At 35.1% G+C, this 22,856-nt stretch overlaps 2 protein-coding genes across 3 annotated transcripts; both read left to right on the top strand.

The window, feature by feature from the left end:
• Positions 1-1,952: 1,952 nt before the first annotated feature.
• LOC107823812 (uncharacterized) lies at positions 1,953-5,513 on the top strand. Of its 2 annotated transcripts, none has more exons than XM_016650521.2 (3): positions 1,953-2,483; positions 3,596-3,887; positions 4,666-5,513. In XM_016650521.2, exons 1-2 carry the CDS (start codon positions 2,130-2,132, stop codon positions 3,860-3,862), a joined length of 621 nt encoding a protein of 206 aa, XP_016506007.1. In that variant the 5' UTR covers positions 1,953-2,129; the 3' UTR covers positions 3,863-3,887; positions 4,666-5,513. The 2 variants fall into 2 exon arrangements, with proteins under 2 accessions (XP_016506007.1, XP_075086538.1); XM_075230437.1 differs by having other exon boundaries at positions 4,737-5,513.
• A 10,477-nt stretch (positions 5,514-15,990) lies between these two features.
• LOC107823811 (auxin-induced protein 6B-like) lies at positions 15,991-16,392 on the top strand. The gene has a single exon (XM_016650520.2). It carries the CDS (start codon positions 15,991-15,993, stop codon positions 16,390-16,392), a length of 402 nt encoding a protein of 133 aa, XP_016506006.2.
• Positions 16,393-22,856: the final 6,464 nt, after the last annotated feature.

Here is a 22,856-nt window from a genome sequence, read left to right on the forward strand (position 1 = left end):
GGGAGAAAATAAGCAATTTAATATTTAATATGCTAAATGTCAAGTAGCAATTAAGACACATAATTCAAATAAGCATATAGCAATTATAGAATGAATTCAAGACATAATATTGGACAAGGAATATGAGAGAAATAATTAATATAATAATTAATTCATGATTTAAAATATTTTATGATTTTTACATAAATATACAAACAATCAATTTGACGACGTATAGGCACTCGTCACCTCGCCTATACATCATTACACATGAAATTCACTTAACAAATAATTTAAGGGTTCTATTCCCTCAAATCAAGGTTAAACACGACACTTACCTCGATTTGCAACTAACTCAAGATTCCAATACACCTTTGCCTCGCGAATTAGTGTCCGAAAGCTTCAAATCTAGTCACAAATTATTCAATATACTCAACACGATTCGTAGGAATTAATTCTACGTGGAATTTCTAATTTTCTAAATTAAATTTCGAAATTCATCTAAAAAAATCAACAGTGGGACCCACGACTAAACTTACGAAATCCGAACACCCGTTCCGAGACGAGTCCAACCATACAAAAATTATCAAATTCCGATGTCAAATAGACCTTCAAATCCTAAATTTTTGTTTTTGGAAAGTTTTACAAAAATTCTAATTTCTTCCATCTAAATCCGAAATAAACGATGAATATAAACATGGATTTATGAAATTTTAAATTCTATAACTCGCGCCGAAATGTGTCAAAATCCGGAATGATTTCAAATTTGGTGCACAAGTCATAAACGACGTAATAAAGATCCAATTCTTGGAATCTCGATCGGAGTCTGATATCGATAAAGTCAAATTCGCGGTCAAACTTTGAAAGTCTTTAGCCTTTAGATTTTTAGTTCCGTTAAATGGCGATAATTCGCGTTAGCGGCCTCTGAATTCAATTCCGGGAATATGCCCAAGTTTCAAATCACGATATGGACCTACCGAAACTGTCAAAATACTGATCCGGGTCAGTTTGCTCAAAATGTTGACCGAAGTCAACTTATGTGAGTTTTGAAGCATTATTTCACATAAAAAAATTTCTGAAAAAAATATACGGACTGTACACGCAAGTCGAGAAATGCTGAAAGGTACTATTTGAGGTCTCAGAACACAGAAATGAATGTTTAAAATTAAAGATAACATATTGGGTCATCACACTTGCATATAGTGTTTACGCTAAACTTAACAAAGAAATGAATAAATACAAGATACTTTGTAAGTAACTTTTATGCATGTATTTATCATGATATTTATTTCACCTTAATGTTAATTGCTACAATTAAATTATTTAATTTGATGTAAATATCAAATGTAAATATTTATTTATCGTAATTGGTTACCCCAAAACAGCTCTTGAATTATTTCACAGATACATATATTAATTATAAGTATATTATATATTTGCTGGCTACTTTTTTTTGGATGCACGACTATACAGTATAAAAAGGGTAATTTGCACAAATATGATTCTTCGGTGCCACTATTAAATTTTTGACTCAACTTGCCTCATGGTCAGAATTTCAAGTTTAATAATTGTTGCTCTTCTTTTGCTCCATGAGTAACACTTTTGACTTTTGACTTTAAAGATTTGCATATAAGACCAACGGGAGTCAAAAATTAAGACCATTCATTTTTAAAGTCATTTTATTTTTCTGCTATAAGAATCCATAAAATTTACTCCCTCCCAACCACTTTAATTGATTTTTTGGCTTTTTTTTTTGGTCTATAATATTTAATTTTTTCAAATATCAAGAAGAACAAAGTGTCATTAGATTAGAGAACCTAAAAGTATTGTTATATTTTTAATGAATAAATTAATTTTAATATGGTCAGTTTCATTACTAATTAACGCTAAAAAAGCAAAACGGATTTCTTCGACTAAAATTGACAGGAAGGAGTATACACTAGAATGGAAAATGTTTTAGTAATTGGTTTAACCAAACTGTTTGGGCGGCCCAAGATTTTACTGGTCCAGATTCTCCAGTCAGTGGACTGGAATTCTCCAGTTACCTCAGATGCAACTCAGAATCCAAGCTCATCATCCTTAGCTTTTCCCACCATATCTACACGAAAAATCCAGAACCCAAAAAAAATGGTCAACTGAAAACGATTCAAATGGCATTGGTGTCACACTCCACATCATCTTGTATCACAAACTCACTCTTTAAATCCCACTATATTATTAGGAACAATCTTGAGCCGCCATGGCTATGTCACAAAAGAAGCTTGTTTATGCTTACCCAAAATGTTCGTAATATACATAGACCAACACGTGTCTCCTTTCAGCTTCCTCTTTTACTACATCTTCGTCTTGGTCCTCGTTTTTGTTCTCTTCCGTTTAGCTCTAGTTTTCTTGTTCCTTGTACTTCTCTTCCTCTTCTGCACAGATTTCGTTCACCTCATTTCTCATCTCCTATGTCCTCCTTAACCTCTGATCAAAATTCCAATGCTACCCCTGATGTTAAAACTGTAAGTCCCAGATACCCTTTTCAATTTTATTCGACATTCTTGAAAAAAAGATTTGACTGCAGGTTTTGCTGTGATTTTTCAATTGGAGTTGTTTTTGAGCCCCCCCCCCCCCCCCCACCACCACACACACACACACACACACACACACACATAATGTGTGATTGATTATTTCAGTGTTGCTAAATGTTAGCTGTGATTATCGATTTAACAAGATGAGATTTTGAGCTTGTTCCCGGTAACGGGTGTTTGATTATTCCTGGGTTTTGATTAATTGTGTGCTGTGAATATTGAACTGTTTTGATTTTCAATTGAAATTCCTAGAGAAAGATGAAGTTATGAGCATTTATTGGGTAATGTCTATTTGATTATTTCTGGGTTTAAGGTGTTTGTGTGAAGTGGATGTAGGTTAACTGGGATTTTCATTTGAAACTGTTAAAAGAGATGAAATTTTGAGCTATTTTGGCGACATTCTTCGTCTTGTAGATATGTTGACCTTTAGCGGTCCAACATTCATTCCTATATAGTATTATTGGTCTTATAATTGTTCTATCGACCTTTCTTTTCACTTTTGTAGGCATCCTTCTATCACATAACACCCTGTAGCACTTCTCCATTTCAACCATCCGATTTTGATTCTATGTGTAACATCTTTATCTATAATTCCGTTCTCTGGGGACGAGCCTAAATATCTGAATTATAGCAATTTCACCTGAATATCACTCTTCTTATGTTGACTGAACTTGCAATGCATATATTCAGTCTTACATCTACTTATCCTACAATCCTTATTCTCTAGAGTGCTTCTCCATAGTTCCAGCTTGACACCCTCGCTATTTTTGTCAATTAGCACAATATTATCAACAAATAACATATACCAAGGAATTTTCAGTTGACAATCTAAAAAAGAAAAAGATGAAACTTTTAGCTATTTTTTGTTTATGGCTGTTTGGTTATTTGGTTTTGGGTATTCGTGTGCTGTGGCTGCAGGCTAGCTGCTATTTTCATTTAAAAAAGATGGTACTTTAAAAAAAGATGATACTTTAAGCCTCTTCTCCAGTAATGGGTGTATGATATTTTCTGTACTTTGGTTATTTATGTGTTTGTTGCTACAGGTGAGAACTGTGATTAAGGGGAGAGTCCAAGGGGTGTTTTACAGGGACTGGACTGTGGAGAATGCTAAGGAGTTGGGATTGAAGGGTTGGGTGCGAAATCGGAGAGATGGATCTGTGGAGGCTTTGTTTTCTGGAAGCCCAGAAAAGGTTCAGGAAATGGAGCAAAGGTGCCGGAGAGGTCCACCAGCTGCTATTGTCACTGGACTAGATGTCTATCCCTGTGATGATGACCCTGGAACAGGGTTCGAACGCAGACAAACTGGTTGATCATGTTGTCTAGGCTAGCCTGTAGGTAATGCCAAAGCTGAATAATATTCTTGCTTTTTCTAACTTGCTTGCTTCATGTTGAAATAAGCGGTAATAAGCATACAATTTTTGTACATACAGGTTCTTTGAAATGTTTAGGATTTTATAATTGAATGATCTTATTGATGTTATGCTTTCATGCATTCATTCACTACAGTACTTGTGCTTATGCTAATTGCTTTTAAATTTTAGAATATCATACAGTCTCCAATATCTAGAGTAACTGATGGAGTGAGGTTTGTGTCTTTGGGTGGTACTCAAGCCTTGTAAGACCATTTCACACAGGTGAAGACTGTTCACACATCTTTTTAGGATCAGTTGGATAGAGTGATTTGGCCACTATTTCGTAGCATCTTTAGCTATAGGTCATGGGGTTCGAGCCGTGGAAGCAACCACTTATGCTTGCATTAGGATAAGTCTATCTACATCACACCACCCCTTGGGATGCGGCCCTTCCCTAGACCCTGCGTGAACGCGGGATGCTTTGTGCATCGGGCTCCCCCCCCCCCTTTTTTTTTCTTTTTCCGTAGCATCTTTAGCTTACTGAATCACGTACCTAAGAAAATTAAAATGTAAACTATAAACTCAAATACATCCATCTAGCGATTATTTTGTATTCATTTCTAATGACACTTGAAATATGTCATTTGGAATCTTAAAATTTGGATCTATAAATTTTGCTATCACCTATTAAATCCCAATATCTTCATCCAAATGGACCGTTGGTATTTTTGAACTAAAATATAAATTTAAACTAATTGCAGCCAGAGTTACCACGACTAGAAGGTAGAAATCCGATCCTATAAAGTAACAAACTTTTCTCAACTGTGATCAGAATCAGATTCAAGGATTTTTTGCTTATGATGTTTTTGGGTAAACATATGCGTTGATATGATCCTGGATACTCCGGGCAAAACGGAGAATATTGAGAATGATCCCAAATTATCTGGTGGACCGTTGACCCGCTCCAAGTCCAAGAACGTCCAAGGGATGCACGCTGCAGAGCTGCATGATCTTCAACAATTGACTAGAAGATGTTTGGAGAGTTACTTGGAGGATTCATGCAAAGAATACCATGTTTGGAGTCTTGAGAATTGAAGAATCAAGACCCCAAGTCAAACCGTGTGACACGGTTTCAACAACCGTTGGCTACAGTTCAAGATGGGCCTGAAGAGCTGAAGAAAATAAGCTTCTGGAATTCGTCACGGTTCAGCTGTGTGTTACGGTTGGGGCTACGGTTTGGCCTGGCGAGAGTTTTTGGGAAATTAACTTTGAAACTTTTCTTATTTTACCCATTGGGTATTTATAACAGGCTAGGGTTATTTCATTAGCCACTTAGTATATTGACATAAGAAAACTCTTGAGAGAGATTTGGAACCTCTTGGTTCGAGTTCGACATTGGATTACCTGTTTTCAAGACTTGGGTTCTTGAGGGTAATCTTCTTCTCCTTTCTTTATATCTGGGGTTCTAATTTGTCGTTCTTTGGAGGCGATCATATAATTTTTCGATTGTTGCTTGAGACCTCACTTAGGATTCTAGATTTTCTTCAATATTTCCTTATTCATACTACTTTTGATTATCTTAATTAAACCTATCATTAGTTTTGCTTTAGTTATTGTTATTTTTATATTCTGCTGTTTTGTTTATCTCGGATCGTATCATGCATGCTCCGGAACATTGTCTCTGGAATTATTAAACTTGTGAATGCAAGACCCTAATCTGCTGTAGCTTGGCAGTTTGAATTTTAAAGTTATGGACGACATGGTTTTCTTTGCCACTAGTACTTCCTTATTTATATATAGAGTTCTAATAAGTAACTCAGGAAAAAAGTCATTAGAATGTGTCTGTTTACCTCCAAAGAATTTGATGCTTTGGTTAGTATTTTCTTCTCCAAGTTTTTGTAAAAATAATTGGGATTTGGGCTCTTATTAGGATCTGCCTAGGATCTGAAGTACATCAATGTGAGACCGTCTAGACCTAGTTTTGGATTTTCACGCTTGTCAAAACCTCAAATGCGCAATCCAGTGAGCGGTGGATCTGCATCTTAACGGTGCTAAGCTTCGCCTTTGGATTAAGCAGCACGGCTCCAAAAACTTAGGTGTTCAGTACATTACATTATTTCTAGTACTTCTAGGTACTCATTAATAAAACCTTTATCTTTTCATCCCTAAATAAATAAATAAACGTGTTCAGTACATTACAAAAGCCTCCCAACTGTCAGAAGGAACTGTTTTTTGCTAACAAGTTTTTGTTGAAAGGAGGTAGTTCTTTACCAAGTCAAAGAGTAATAGTCTAAATTCTAATGGCTTTTCCCTCCCTCCCCGAAGATTCTGCTTCTGCCACGACCACGACCATCATTTTACTTAGACACATATAAGCTCTTTTCATTCAACTTGTAATTGGTATTTGAGATCTGAAGGTTAAAACTCATAAAGACCTTTCCTCATTTAACACTCAATACTCAAGAACTAACAAAAGAATTTCTTCTGTGTTAGAGCAGAAGACGCCTTACCAAAAGAGCAGCAAAGACTTGGAATATCACTTAGCAGAAATCGGGTGGACCATTTGGTAGGGTAGGAACCAAAGGTACATTGAATGGAAAAAGAAAGTATACTAAAATCAAACACAAAATGTATCCTTTGTTACATTTAACGACAACATGTTCTTAGGTGTATATGAAAAGCATCTTCTTAGAGATGATATGATATTTGATGTATCAAAAGAAACGGAAGTTCCCTGAAGACTATTCTTTGTGTTGTCACTATATTATAGCACGAGTAGTGAAAGGCTTCTATCCTAGACAAGATTCTTAATATCTCTGGCTAAATTATATTCTAGCTAAAATATCTTTTGTGAAACAAGTGAAGAGAACTAGCTAGATATTTTAGTCATTGCTTATTAAAGTTTTCAGCTTCATGACTATGTCGTCGGTTAGAAACTGTTGGACCAATCTGTGGCATGTTTGAGCAAATCAGTTGAACTCTTACCAGGTTCAACATGGTTAGACATGTGAGAACTGAGAAGTATGTTCTTCCTATGTGCATGTGGAGAGAATTTGACCAAAATCATCCCTCTTGTTTCACCCAAACTTTCACTACATCCTTATAATGTTTCACTTAACCTAAGATATCCTTTAAGTTTACCAAAAATTGACCAAAAACATCCCTCTGTTAAATTTTCATCCATATTTAACAGATTCTAATATTCTCACGTGACTTTTTCTTTTTCCCAGAAGGGAGAGCCTCCAACTCCAGCGAGCTCTTCATTCTTAACAAAAGTGTGTTGCATCTTTATTCGTCTTTGATTTTCTCCGATCTCTTTCTCGTGAATCGCGTGCAAAAACTGAACAATATGCAGATTTGTCTGCGGAAACTTAATAATGTGCAGTTTTGGTGTGTAGAAATTGAAAAATGTATGCAGAAATTAATGGAAATGCAGATTTTGGTGTGCAGAAATTAAAACCTGTGTGCAGAATGCAATATATTGTTGTGCAGAAACTGAAATGTAAGTGCAGAATCAAGAAAAATATAGTGCAGTGTGCAGAAACTAAAATTTAAGTGCAGAATCTGAAATGTAAGTGCAACAACAACAACAACAACTCAGTAAAATCCCAAAAGTCTGAAATGTAAGTGCAGAATCTAGATAATTATAGTGCAGGAATTGAAATGTATGCAGAAACTAAAAAAATATGCACAGAATGCAGAAAAAGTACAGATTGCAATAAATTATGGTGCAGAAACTGAAAATTAAGTGCAAAACGGAGAAAACTAATTACAGAAATACCAAATGCCAAAAGTTGAAACTTGTAAATAATTAAAGTCTGAAAATTTCATAATTGAGTCATACGAAATGAACTTAATTCGCTTAGAAGTCATCACATTACAAAATGAACTTGCATCATTCCAAAATAAATCCTGTCATTACAAAATGGAAACGACTGTCACATCTACGATGCTATGCAATTTGGCACATTCATGCTACTGGCCTCTTCTAACATGAAAAAGGAATAAGAGGACCTTAAGATATATGAATTTCATTACAATGAAGTAAGACAAACATTATTGATATATGCATCTCACCGGAAGTTTGTCACGAAAAGGGACAGATTCTTGCGTCCAATTTGTTGTGTTCTCGACCATAATAGAGTCCAAAAATGAAGTGTAGTTTGTTGGTTCTGGTTCAACAACATTATATAAAGAGCAAGTTCTTTTGTTGTGGCCAGGTCTACCACACTTGCTATAATCAACTGATTTTTCTTTTCTTTTTATCCTAGTCCTCGAGGCTCCAGGCTCATCCACTTCTTTCTTTCTTAATCTTTGTTTCTTTCCTTTCTTCTTTTTCAAATAAGAAGGTGGCAATAGTTTCGGATTAGATGATTTAGGTCCTTGCCCATTCATAGGGAATATGGTTGTATATACTTTCCTGTATGTCTCAACCTTGTAGCAGTCGTGAACATAGTCTACAATCTCATTTTTTTCCATCCATATAGCACAAATAGCATGTTTGCAAGGTATCCCTGATAATTCCCATTTTCTACAGCTACATATCTTGTTATACAAGTCCATAGTACAAGTGTCAATTATCAGTAGACCCAAGGATCTCATAATTCCATGAGTCGGCTTTTCAAGGAATATAACCAGAAGCTCCCTTCATGTTTCTATGCAATTTCTTTTTTATAGTTGGACAAATATCACTTGAAGCCCATCATCAAGAATCAAACTATTGAAGACCTCACACACATTGTTTAACAGCATATCGCACTTAGAAAGTGGTGAGAAGTGAGATCTGGACCATTCTCTAGGTAACTTAGTAGAAAGTCATTCATGCGCTTCTTTATTCAATTCAAGTATCTTTAACATACATACATTAAATGCTTCAACAGTTGTTTCTCTAGCCGCTTCCCAAAAAGCATCTTTTAAGGTATGACCAGGGAACCCAGCCTTGTTGAAATTATTGTGCAAGTTCCGCGCACAAAAATCTGTGAGAAACATTTGGTAACACTTCCTCAAAAGCTTCAAGAAGGCCTTTTTGCCCTTGCTGTTTTAACATGTAATTTTTTTATGTTATCTTTAGATTCATTTGTCCACAACCTACTGTGTATTGTAATAAGGTATTATGCTTTTACCTTTACCTTTACATTCATTTTAGAGGAAGAATATAAGAAGTAATGTCTATAACTAAAACAAACCAAGAAAAACTAAAATGAGATTAGACTTACTGTTTGGAACCCGGGTTAGGAGTGTATTATAGGTACAACAATGAGATTGTCAAATTTACACTGAAAGGTAGAAGCTTCACCCAAGAAGAAGTGGGGGGGGGAAGAGAAGTCACGTGAGAATACAATCTGTCAAATATAAACGGCAAATTTAACAGAGGGATGTTTTTGGTAAACTTTTGGGAAACTTAAAGGATGTTCTAGGTTAAGTGAAATATTATAAGGATGTAGTGAAAGTTGGGGTAAAACAAAAGGGACGATTTTGGTCAAATCCTCTGCATGTGGAAGTGTCATAGATTATGCTATCGAGTAGGAAAGAACATTCTTGCTTGTTGTTGTCGTCATTGTTGTTGGATGTATATCTTATAAATTTCAGATTTCTGTCAAATAGCCTCAATCTGATTGAATCACTTAGGTTCTTTATCTAGTGCTCTCAAAGGCGACAGTTGACTGGTTGCTTCGCTCCATCACGGCTAAAATACGTATGCTGCAAAAATCAAGAAAGTTGTTAGGGATTTTTGCCACTTCTGAGGAGGCATTGACTTATGCAGTAATGCTTCAGATGGGTGCTAACATCCATGATTGAAGTTGCTGCTAGGGTAACGAGCTTGTGTTAATTATTGCAACTTCCAATTCATCCTTATTCAAAAGACTTACTCAAGTATGATAATTTGCAGCTGCTTAGACTTTGGGCCTTGATCTTACATGTCTTATGCACGAAGGTGTCGCATTACTGATAATTAATTGTTTAGGTAACCTAGTATTTGATTTTTGACTGCTTTTGTAGCATGACATTTCGTTGCAGTAGTTGGCAGAATGAGATATATCCATGCCTTTACCTTTTCAATAGAACTGGACTTGCTGAAAACTTTGTAAAATTTCCTGTTTTTGGAGTTTCAAAAAAAGTCCCTTGATAATGTGCTTTTTACATTTCCTATCTGTTTACACTACAGTGTGGTACTAGATCTTCTGAGTTAATTTGAAGAGTGGTATTAGATGGTAGGAGGTTCAATGACTCTAAAGCATATGACAAAGATAATGATTTTTGTCACGATTAAAATGAAAGGTTGTTCTCTGGGCCTATCTATTGTTCCAAGAGATGCTAGTTCGAGTCCAGCTTGTGAAAGAGTTTGTGAGTATACCTCGGGATGACATTTTATCAATTAATCATTCTCGAAATCTAGTCTAGTTCAACCCACTTGAAAGAGGAAAGGGGAGCCTCATTTATAGGCATTTCTATCCGTCTGCCTTCGGTTAGCTATTTTAGATTCAACTCCTCGCTTTATGTCAGCGGACTTACAAGTCGGGCTAGGCACAAACCACCTTGCAACGCTACATACTCATGCGTGACCAATAGCGAAGTAGTACCATGAGGGATAGGTGAAAGGAACCCGCATAACGGTGATGATCGTGACAACTTGGTGACCAATAGCGAGCATGGTTTCCAAACAAGGAATTCTTTGTGTACCATTCTAGCATAGTGACTTAGAGAAATACTTGAAAACCGGAAAGGAATGTTAGGATTTAGGAATGGTCATCTCTTTTTTTATTCTACAATACAACTTTTAGCTGATCCGTGAAACCTATGTATGTGAAAGTCATGCTAAATGTAAAATAAATATATAGCTATAAGTCTTCTTCCTCCCAAACATGTAGTTGGTCACAATTTAACGTGGTCGCAGACAAAAGCGTTAAAAGTCTAATCATCATTTTTGTCACAAAATATATTCACAAGCTCAGTTTGAGAAAAAGATTTAGACTCGCCTCTATGTATGATAAAAAAAAATAGCAGCACGGTGCACTAAACTTCCGCTATGTGCGGGGTTCGGGGAAGGGCCAGACCACAAGGGCCTATTGTACGCAGCATTACCCTGCATTTTTTCAAGAGGCTGTTTTCACGGTTCGAACCCGTGACCTCCTGGTCACATGACATCAATTTTACCAGTTACGTCAAGGCTCACTTCCCTCTATTTATGATAATAGGTGGAAATTTTAATGTGTAAAAAATATACGGGAAAAAATTCGACTGTACATAATTTAATCTAAAAACAGTAAGTGCACCAGACAACATAGCAATTAGCATCCGCTACTGTTTGAACTTTTACATTCAATACCAAAAAGGATATCGAACAAATTATTGTCTATTTATAGGGCCGTCCAAACGTCAAGGAAAAATAAAGGCAAGCAATGATATACATTTTGCACGTTCTTGCATAGTATGATATAAGGCTGGCAAGTGGGCCGGTTCAGGTCCGGAATCGCGGGCCAAATGGGCTAGGACCGTTTGAGCCGGTTTTAATGGGTCTGGGCCGGTCTCGTGGACCGGTCCTATGCTTAGGGCCCGGGACCAGACCGGTCCCTTAGCGGGCCAAACGGTCCCAACGGCTATATTTTTGAAAAAAAATGATAATATTGGGCTGTAAAATAGCCATTTAACTCCCCCCTTCCTCCAACTTTGTTTTAATCTCAAACTTTTTATAATTACACTTTTTCCCTATTTTCAACTATAAATACCCCCTCATTCTTTCATTTTTCTTACAAAATCATCAATCTATCACAATCTCTCTCTAATTTTCTTCTATAATTGCTACTATTACTTACTTTATTGTTACTATGATAAATACCCCTATTGCTTACTATGATATGCTGGGATTTTAATACGGATTTGTACCAAATGTTTAGTAGTTTGGCTGATCCTTAAACACGACTAACACACATATTCAGTGGTCCTTAATGGAGTTAATTAATGATGAGAAATTTTCAGAAACCACTATTGTTTAGTGGCTATTAACTTCATATAACTACCATATACATAATTACTTTCTATACCTACTATTCAGTTGTTACGGTAGTGTATTCACATGTATTCGCGTTGCTGTATTCATGAATACAGCAGCAAAAAACGCCTAAAATATGTATTCGCGCCATGTATTCATAAATACAACAGTAAAAAACGCCTAAAATCAGGGCAGTCAAGCTGTACGCGCATGTATTCAGATGTATCTGCGTTGCTGTATTCATGAATACAGCAATAAAAGCGCCTAAAATCGGGGCAGTCCAGATGTACGCGCATGTATTCACATGTATTTGCGCCATGTATTCATGAATACAGCAGCAAAAAGCGTCTAAAATCAAGGCAGTCCAGATGTACGCGCATGTATTCACATGTATTCGCGCCATGTATTCATGAATACAGTAGCAAAAAGTGCCTAAAATCAAGGCAGTCCAGCTGTATTCACATGTATTCGCGTTGTTGTATTCATGAATACAGCTTTACGAGCATGTATTCACATGTATTCGCGCTATGTATTCATGAATACAGTAACGACAATCCCTTAAAAATAAGTATGTCCAGTTGTCTAAGAGAGAGGAAAAACATAAATAGCGTATTTCATGCCTCAATAGTAGTATATACCATAAAATATTTATTTTGCTATAAAATATAAAAGGTAGCTATAGAAAATAATATTTTAAAATAATTTTGGTTTATAATAAATAGGGTATATAAGTAAAATTTCCATTAATGATTATGTCAGAGCCAACATATCAATGTTCCCATCTCACTTATGTAGCAAAAAGTGTAAAAGTTTCCTCAGGCCTGATGGAGATTGACTCTCGAGTCCAAAGGCGAAAGGGAGCTTGACTGCAAGACCTACCCAAATGGATAATTAGACATCCAACCTATAATTACAACGTCCCAATAGCAAGAGTGGAGCTCTACCAAGTGAGGTTCAAAATATCAAATTATGGAGTTTTTACTTTCTATTACCATAGATAGATAGATTTTTCACATGCTAGACTATATTAGTAACAAGTAAATCTTGTATGTGTATCTCCAAATAACTTTAGAGATAAATATCGATTAGATCTCGATGAGATTGATATTTCAATCTTTCTTCTTAGAATATATTGATTTGAACCCAGAAGCGGGACCAAGTATATTGTTGCCAGAACGCGTTTAGTGCTATAGCTCACTTATTAAGTATCCCAAAAATGATACAAATAACTTCAACAAACAAAAGGAAGAAAATAAAGAGATGAGAATTCTTGACTTGGGTTTAGAATACGAGTCTTGAGCCAAGAAGAGCTCATGAAATTCAAACGTCAACTTTAAGCATTGACTGGAATTAAACTAAAAATATGATAGAAAATTACGTATTATATTTCTTTTTGAACTTGTAAAAAGTATATAGTGCAAGTATAAAAAGAGGCAGGCTGAAAATCCATTAAAGTCCATCTCTCCCTCTTCTTTTTTTTTTTCCCAGTTGCTGTCATATTCGGGTTGAGACAATAGTTGTTAATCATTCACAAGATTGGTCGTGTAAAAAAGGGAAATATCAACTATCAAGTAAGTTGCATCAGTATCAGAATAGCACAAGAGAAGGAAAAAGTAATTGCAAAAGGAGGCCCCTTTCCCTTATATCTTTGTCTTCTTCATCTACTTGTGCCCTCCTCCTGTGAATACTCTCATGTGAACTATCAAAGATCATTTTAGAATTAATTAATGTCGGGGTGTGTTAGGCAGATTCAAGATTTAAACTTTACGGGTTCAACTTTTAAGTTTTATAGTATTAAATTCATTATATCTTTAAACTTATGTGCTCATATTTACTACTCCTATTTGTTATTTTTTAATAGAACTTCATATATAAATTTATGCTTTACGTCGAAAGTTATGTATCAATTGAACATGTTATTCTAGATCCGCCCCTGGTGTTAGGTGTGTTAATTTGTTGTGTTTGTTTTTTTCTATTCCTTTGGGGAGGGCCTGATAAGAGATAGGACTTAGGAGTATCGTTTGAATCTGCCGACTCCCTTTCCAGAAAGAAATCGTTTTTTTCTTAACATCTTGTTTGGATCGTTGTTACCGATTGTATTGTTATCCAAAAATAATGTTTGTTTTGATTGTTTAGTTAAAATTAATTGTATTATATTGTTAAATTCATTGTTCTGGAACAATGAAAAGTCTCATTTTTTAAAACAACCAATTTGGTGTGGTGAGATTGTTTCCTATTTTTCTTTCCAATTATGCCCTAACTTATTACTCCATAATTTTAATTTACCCTTTACCTTTTTTTCATTTTAACTCAAAATCTCTAACTATAACCGCTTTCTCTTCGTCCTTTTTTTTTTGTTGCCAACTCCAACATCAAAGGTAAAAAAAAAATAGATTTTGCCTTCTTTTTTTCTTTTTCTTTTTCTTTTTTCGCTTAATTTGATTTTAACTCCAATTCTAATTATTTTTATCTCCAATTAGCTGTATACTATTGGTTGTTTTGAAGTGCGGCTGTTTTCAAGTGTACAAAGTGTTATCTTCTCAACTCCCTGTTTCTTTATCATTTTTTTTAAATGATAGTTAACCTTATTTTTCAGGTTTTTGCTCTTGTTTTCACCTGATAATTGAGTTAGAGTAATATTATTTATGGTATAATCGCTAAGGATTTTATGGAATATGAATATTTCATTATGGATTATACATCACGGTGTTAGAAAACTATTATGTTATGCACTTTAAGTTATGGATTATATGTCATTGGGAAATATTACTTATGATCTAAATTCTGAATAAAGTGTACTTAACATTTTATTTTTTGTTTATTATTATTATGATCTACTTATGAATGGAGTGTACTTATAATTATTTTTAATATTATTAACTTGTTCCACTAATTTTGTTAGAATTTGCTTGAATTTAATTGCTTAATCTATTTATAATATATAATTGGTGGTAAATTAGTAGAAATAGATTTTCTTAAATTATTTTTATGCGTAATTCTTGATAAACTTAATATTTAAAATAATTGAAGGTATTTTAGTAAACTTATCAGTTACAGTACAATACGATACAGTCAAACCAAATAATAAAATATTATTTAACAACATCAAACAATACAATCTATGCAAATACGCTTAAGCTAATACATATGTTGTTTATATCTTGTAGTGACCAGTGACAAAACAAGAAATTTATATTAAAAATATAGAATATCACACAAGGAATATGAACCTATGACCTAAAACATTTTTTGAAACCCCTTTTTCATTTTACTATAATTCTATCTTATGCCAAGGAAACTAAGCATGTAAAGATAAAAAAAAATATTTTTTTATCTTATTTGTACAGTATAATTTTTCAACAAGAATTCAGTTAAACCTCGGTCTCTCTACTTAGTTCTGCCCCTGCGCAGTGCTACCTAACAAAATGATACTAGTTGTTAGAGTTCACTTAAGGTTGTAGTTAGAGGTGGAACTAGGATTTCAATCTTATGAGTTCGAAATTCTAATTATTTTAACTTATTGGGCTCTAAATTAATAATCTGTACATATTTAATAGATTTTAAAGACGAATATAATGTTTGAATCAAAGCTACTGGGTTCGGCCGAATTCCCAATACTCTAGCTTCGCCCTTGATTGTAGTCGGCTTAATTGGAAGCTACCATGCATGGTTTATCTTTATAATTTACACTTTTCTGCTCAGTCCCCATTAACTAATACGTAGTACATATTGGCTTCTATACTTTTGCTACTGATCGATCCTAAGGGAGAAACCTTTCATAGTCATATGTTATTGTACGAAATAAGGTACACCTAATAATTTTAAGAAAATAATTGAAAAAGCGACAGAAAAAGATATATCGTATGTTGCAATTAATGAACAAAAAGTTGCAAGCACATGCAAATGGACCCAATACTCATCATCTTAGAAATTTCATCTAAGTATCTAACTCCATTTTCCTTCATGACCATATGCTATAAATCCTCTTCTCAAACTTTATAACAAAACCAAAACAAAATCCTATATACTCAATACAATAAGTGTTACCATTGCCAAAAACATCTCCTACTTCAACATTATTAATTAAGCTCAAAATATGGTGAAGTTTAATATGACAGGAGAAGAAATAACCAAACGGAGGGTGATCCTCAAACATTTCATTACAAAGCTCAACACTCATTATCTTCAACTGATCATTCCCAATTCCAGACGACCAAATGCTACTGAAACGCCACGAGCTGCAAATGCAGTGGTGCCAAATGATGTTAAAGAAGGACAGTTTGCTGTTTGTTCAGTAAATACTAAAGAGGAACCACAGAGGTTTGTGGTGGAGTTGCATTGGCTTACAAATCCATCATTCTTGAAATTACTAAAACAAGCTGAAGATGAATATGGATTTATACAAAAGGGTGCTATTGAAGTTCCTTGTCTTGCTGAGGAATTACAGAATGTTCTTCAGTTCAAGACTGAAACAAGTGTTATTGCTTTTGCAGTTTAATTATTTTATCAAGTAGTTAACTGCTATATATATATAGACATTACTATAGTTAATTGCTGGTTTCGTGGTGTAGTTGGTTATAATCACGTCAGTCTAACACACTGAAGGTCTCCGGTTCGAGTCGGGGCAAAACCACTTCTCTATTTTATAACGGGTAAAGTTGTTGTCATGTGACCAGGAGATCAATGGTTTGAGCCATGAAAATAGCCTCTTGCAGAAATGCATGGCAAGACTGCGTACAATAGACCCTTGTGGTCACGCCCTTCCTCGAACCCTACGCATAGTGGGAGCTTAGTGCACCGGGTTGCCCTTTAATTAGACTTACTTTAAGGGGCGATGTTACATCGTCTAAAGTATATATAATGTTGATCATGAAACTGTCTGCTTAGAACTAGTGTAGTATGTATCTACCTATCATTTTTTATATAAATAAAGTGGCCTTTTTAAGCTTCTCTTTTTCCTTATCTTCAGAAGGAAAAATTGATAAAGTACACGAAAAATAAACTGCGTCTTCCCTTATTATTTGAATGAACAATGAGTTACTTTAATTGCTTTTGGCGGATTGTGTATTACTAGGTTAGATCGGATGTTAATCATGTGGGTTGTGGACCGTGGAGGCACCTTTTGTTACTATTGGAAAAATTTCTTTTTCCTTTTGCCCATCCATATATTATAACAACAATAATTCAATATAATCCTACTAGTGGGGTCTGGGAAGGGTAATGTGTACGCAGACCTTACCCCTACTTTGGGATAGAGAGACTGTTTCCGATAGATCCTCCGCTCTCTCCCTCCAAGAACTCCCCACCTTGCTCTTGGGGTGACTCGAACTCACAACCTCCATATATTTTTTGTGCGGCTATTATGGCCCATCCATATATTAACCAGAAACCAAGAATGCTTCATTCTATGCGGTTATTATGGAGAATATGTTGATGTCTATATTCTCTATGGTGAAAATTTAGGCGTACTGCAATGTAAACAATTGAAGCATCTAAAGGAGAATTTGATGTCTTTCTGGTTTGTAACGAAAGCAATCGTCCTGATGAAAGCTCCGAACGGAATCATATGAGGCGGAAGTCTCATATGCGATTCATTGAGGAATTGGCTACCTACTCGAGTTTCAACTAAGCGAACCACATGTCCATTAACTTTGGGGTGACCCTCTTTTAGTAATAGATTTTAACTTATACATACCGACAACTAGCACAAAAAAGTATCTGATATCGTTGGTGTATTTTAACCGATTATTAAAAGTTATTTTGTTGTTTTTCAACACTGGCGTTCATCCGTCGAGCAACCAAAGATACAGGAACTACATAAAAAATGCACTTCGTAACAGCATCGATGATGAATTTTTAAATGGTTGTTTAGTTTGTGATGTTGAGCGTTGTGACTTGTGACCAGCTCTCTTTTTTTTCATAATAATAATATTACTAGTAGTTTATTGTGACTTGTAACTAGAAGTTTTCAACACTATCGCGTTCAAATAGTTGTACATGTATATTATATGATTTGCAGCAACTTTATGTTAAAAGAATATGATCGAGCATACACAATCTTAAAATCCTGAATCCACTACTATATAGAGTTAAAGCTGAATTCAAAGAGATTCATTCATCAGTTGTTCCGTTATATTTACATATGAGAAACAGTGGGAAAACAAAAAGGACCCCATTCAAAGGAATGGTCGTGAAAGAAAGGGAAATATCAACTAAGTAGCATCAATATCAGCACAGCAATACAAGAGAAGTGAAAACGTAGCTTAAAGAGAAAGGTCCTTCCTCATATCTTTGTCTTCTTCATCTACTTGTGCTCATGACTTCCTGTGAACAGTATCATGTGAGCTAGCCATCAAGATTTGAGGAAAGTCATTTCATCTGTTTCCTATTTCTTTTTTTATTTTTTTTTTATACAGCTTTGTGGCATGTGGGAGAGCCTGAATTTGGATTGTAAAAATTGCACCGTGTTCCTTTTTGGTCGCCCCAATTTAACTTGTACCCACTTTTTAATTTTTTTTAACTTGTACCTAAAGTTTAAACAATTTCACATCTTTTTCTCCTCCTTCTGCTCCTTCTCCTTCTCCTTCTTCTTCTCCTCCACCTCTCCTTCTCCTCCTCCTCCTCCTCCTTCTCCTCCTTCTCCTTCTTTTTCTCCTTCTCCTACTTCTTCTTCTTCTCCTCCTCCTCCTCCTTCTTCTCATTATCCTTCTTCTTCTGCTTCTCTTTCTCCTACTTCTTCTTCTGCTCCTCCTCCTCCTCCTCCTTCTTCTTCTTCTTCTTCGGGTAACAATAATTTTATATGGTGTTTGTGAATATATTTTAAGGTAGTTTATGATATTTTACAGTGGTGAGTTGTTGTAACGCTTTATTTTTTATTATTGCTTAGGGTTTTTTTCTTCTTAATTGTAAAATGGGTTCGTTAGATTTATTATTGTTTTGACAAATTGATGATTGGAGTTTGTTCTTGATGATATTTGGAGGTTATGTTTCAAATTTGAGCTCATTTGGAGTAGATTTAAGTATTAAATTATATATTGGATTGTTAAAATTCGAAGAACAAATTTTTGTTTCTGGGCAATTTGCACTTCAGGCCTATTTGGCCTTAAGTGCGTGAAAACGTTGGTTGCACTTTAGACCTTTTGGCCTTAAGTGCATCTGAAATGAAATTTTTCACTTCAGACTTATTGATCTTAAGTGTAGGAAAATGTTTGTGGCACTTCAGACCTTTTGGCCTTAAGTGCATCTAAAATGCAATTTTTCACTTCAGACTTATTGGTCTCACGTACATGAAACCATTGGTTGCACTTCAGACCTATTTGACCTTAAGTGCATCTAAAGTGTAATTTTTCACTTCAAACTTATTAGCATTAAGTGTTGGAAAATATCTGTTGCACTTCAGACCTTTTGGCCTTAAGTGCATCTGAAATGCAATTTTTTACTTCAGACTTATTGGCCTTAAGTGCATGAAACCATTGGTTGCACTTCAGAGTTATTTGGCCTTAAGTGCACCTAAAATATAATTTTTTCACTTCAGAGTTATTTGGCCTTAAGTGCACCTAAAATGTAATTTTTTCACTTCAGACTAATTTTTTTTAACTTCAGACCCGTGGGTCAAATATGGATCATATTCATATTATCCACTTAAAAATGGATAACCAATGGTTTAACTTTTACATTTGTAAAGATTCAAATTGGGGGTTCCTCAAATTTGGGAGACTAAAAATTCTCCCAAAAATGACCGTATTCAAGAAGTTATAGATAATATGGATATTCATATTATCCGTCGGTTAACCCCCTTTTTTATTAGTATTAAATGTGGGTCGGGCCGGATAAATTATCTATTTTTACATGACCCATTTTTTACTCACTCATATCCGATTCGACCCACTTGTATGCAACCCCTAGCTTTACGTATGAAAAACTATTACTCTATATGTTTAGAGAGTTTAAGTTCTATGCGAGTGTAAAAGATATTTATACAATTAGGTTATGTATTAAGTAATTACAAGTAAATCTCTTAACACATATTAATTTTGATGTCCTAGTTTATGTAACTCTCTTTTCATTTTAGTCCGTCTAAAAAAGAATGACATATTTAATTTCTATCTTTAGTAACGAGCTTTAAAATACTCATTTTACTCTTAATGAGCTGATCTATAGTCACGCTAATATTTATAGCTTATTTTAGACCTCAAGTTTCAAAAGTCTTTCTTTATTTTTTAAATCTGTACTCAATCAAAAATTATCACATAAATTGGATAAAGGGAGTAATTAGTAATCGAATAAAATAATAACTAACCTATTATCACGAGTTAAAGTTGTTTAATCAGGGGCGTATCTAGCTTAAGTAGTATGGGTTCACGTGAACCCATACTCCTTTTTCTTAAATTATGTATAACAATGTTATATTTCTTTGAAATTACTTAAATATACATGTGTGCACCCATGCTTAAAGACTCCTATTGTGTAACAATTATTGGGTGTACCTCTAGAAGTGAAATTGACGGTTTATATCCCACTTGGAACGGTCTTATTTTTGGCAAGAAAATCAATAAAATTTCAAAAGTGCAGTGTATTCATGGTAAGAGATTAAAGTTAAACCCGTTAAATATAAATTCTAGATCCACATCTTCACAATAGTGCACCCATCATCTTGAAATTCTCGATTCACCTCTATTAATATAATTGTGTAAAGATCTTTATATATGGTTTAAATCCCCCTTTAAAGGGTGTTGGTTCGCTTTGGTGGGGGGAGGGGGGAGGGGGAGAGGGTGATCACGCCCAACTATGCCTTGTAAAAAGGACTAAGCGGTCACTGCAAATATAACCCGATTAAAGTCCGGAGTCGAATCCCACAGGGAACTAACATATTTACTACAACTTTAAATAATACTAATGATAAGCTCAGACAACTTTCGGATGCAAGAGTTTTATGAATAATCAGTGGAATTTATTAGCTAAGGAAAAATGACAATAAAATTAGCAATAATCAAGACAAAAATTGAATTCAAGAGTAAAAGGATCTAGGGCTATTGATTTTCCCAATTGCCGGATTAATTCTTAACTCTTTAGCTATAATCTCGCTGTAATATTCTATGAGGATTATGAGTTCCGAGCTACCGTAATTATCTCTCGGTCAATTACGATAATTTACTAGAAGCATTCTCTCGAACTACTCTAGTTAACAATTTATGCAACTCAGAATTATCCCACCAAAGCTTCGTTATTTCTAACCTTCACTTTCAAATTCAAGTAATTAATCTCTTAACTTACCCAAAAGTGGTGTTGTTCAACAACAATCTAACCAAGTGTTCTTTCTCAAACAATACAAGGTAACTAGACACGATTAATCAAGGGCCCTTTCAATTAACCACAATACAATACGTAGTTGAATAATCATATAACAAACATGGTTCGATTATAACAAAATAGAGTCAAGACTTCATCCAACAATTGGTTCCATCAACCCTAGATAATAGATTTAGCTACTCATATTAATGGAAAACAAATCACTGAAATAATTCATATTAACAAATAGAAGTATGAAGAAGAAGATGAAAACTTTTAGGAAATTATCCGTCTTCTCTCCCTTGTTCTTGCCTCTAAAATCTTCTAAAACCAACTATATCTGACTTCTGGGCGAGTTTAGGCTTCATATAGGTTTAGGTTAGTCACCTAGGAAATTACATAATTAACCCTGCGTGTTTGGCTTTCGTCCGCCCGTCCGCGGCCGCGGATCCGGCCGCGGATTTCCACTGCCTCACTGCTTTGAGTTCACGGACCAATTCGCGGCCGCGCACCTGGAGGGGTCGTCTCGCTTGCTTTTTTCGCTCCTTTTCGACCGGGCTAACCTTCAATTGGCCTTTCACACTCCATGTTGACTTCAAAACACTCGTTAGCTCCCTCCTAGCTCGGAGTAGCTCCTTCAAAGCATCAAATTCTTAATTAGAGCATTTTGTTATCTTTTAGTATTCAAATATTAATAAAATGCGGCTAAATTAGAGTGTAAGTAGTGTCTAAATTGCATAAATATAGCCTACTATCAATACCCCACCCTTAAACCATTGCTCGTCCCCGAGCAATCAAACCACACTCTAAGAGGCCTAACTTCACTGAGCGACTTCCCTACTCGTCACACCAAGAATATTTCACATAAATTGAGGACATTAGTGCAACATCTACACCTCAAGAGTTGACTCCCTCTAGCCACGCAATGTTCCTAACCGGCTTACTTACTCTAATTCATAGGTCCAGACTTACCTCTCCTTCATGAATCAAGTGCCTGCTCACAACAAAAGAGACTCATTTTACAATCAGTAAAATTCACACACACTGAGGAACTTTAAAAGGAGCAGAATTCACTCACCTTCAGAAATGACATTCTTGTGCCATAGAAAATGCACCATAGGCTTGCCCGTAGTGTACGACTCTACTAATTGAGCTCACTCAGTCTAGGATCAAGTAGGACTTTATTTGGATGTAATTTAGGTTGCAGGTTGGGTAGGATATATTTGGATATAATAGTGACTACATCTCCCTAAGCACTTTAATACATTTATTTTACAATCAAGTCCACACCTAAGTTAAACCAATATTTTCATCTTTAACATCACATATACCACCCCACACTTCTTCTTTGAGCACAATCACCTTAAAAGCCACCAAAGAATTATTACCAATCAACATGATACACTATTAACAATGTTCTTCTCTTCTCTTTTTTTCACAAGTGGCCTTTCCAACAAGATATACCTTTCTCCTTATTTCCCTAGTTCCACTCAAAAGCTCCACTAACTACCCCAAACTTTATCCTTTGTAAATTCATAGTATTTCAAGAGTTTACGAGAGGTAAAGGGTTCAAAAAGATGGTCAATTCAAACAAGGGATAAGGCTTGTAATGTGGTTGCCAAGGAAACAGGATTACAGGCTCAACGGGGTTAACTATGGTACATAGCAAATAGG

The sequence above is a fragment of the Nicotiana tabacum genome, chromosome 2 (assembly GCF_000715075.1).
Source record: "Nicotiana tabacum cultivar K326 chromosome 2, ASM71507v2, whole genome shotgun sequence".
NCBI lineage: Eukaryota > Viridiplantae > Streptophyta > Magnoliopsida > Solanales > Solanaceae > Nicotiana > Nicotiana tabacum.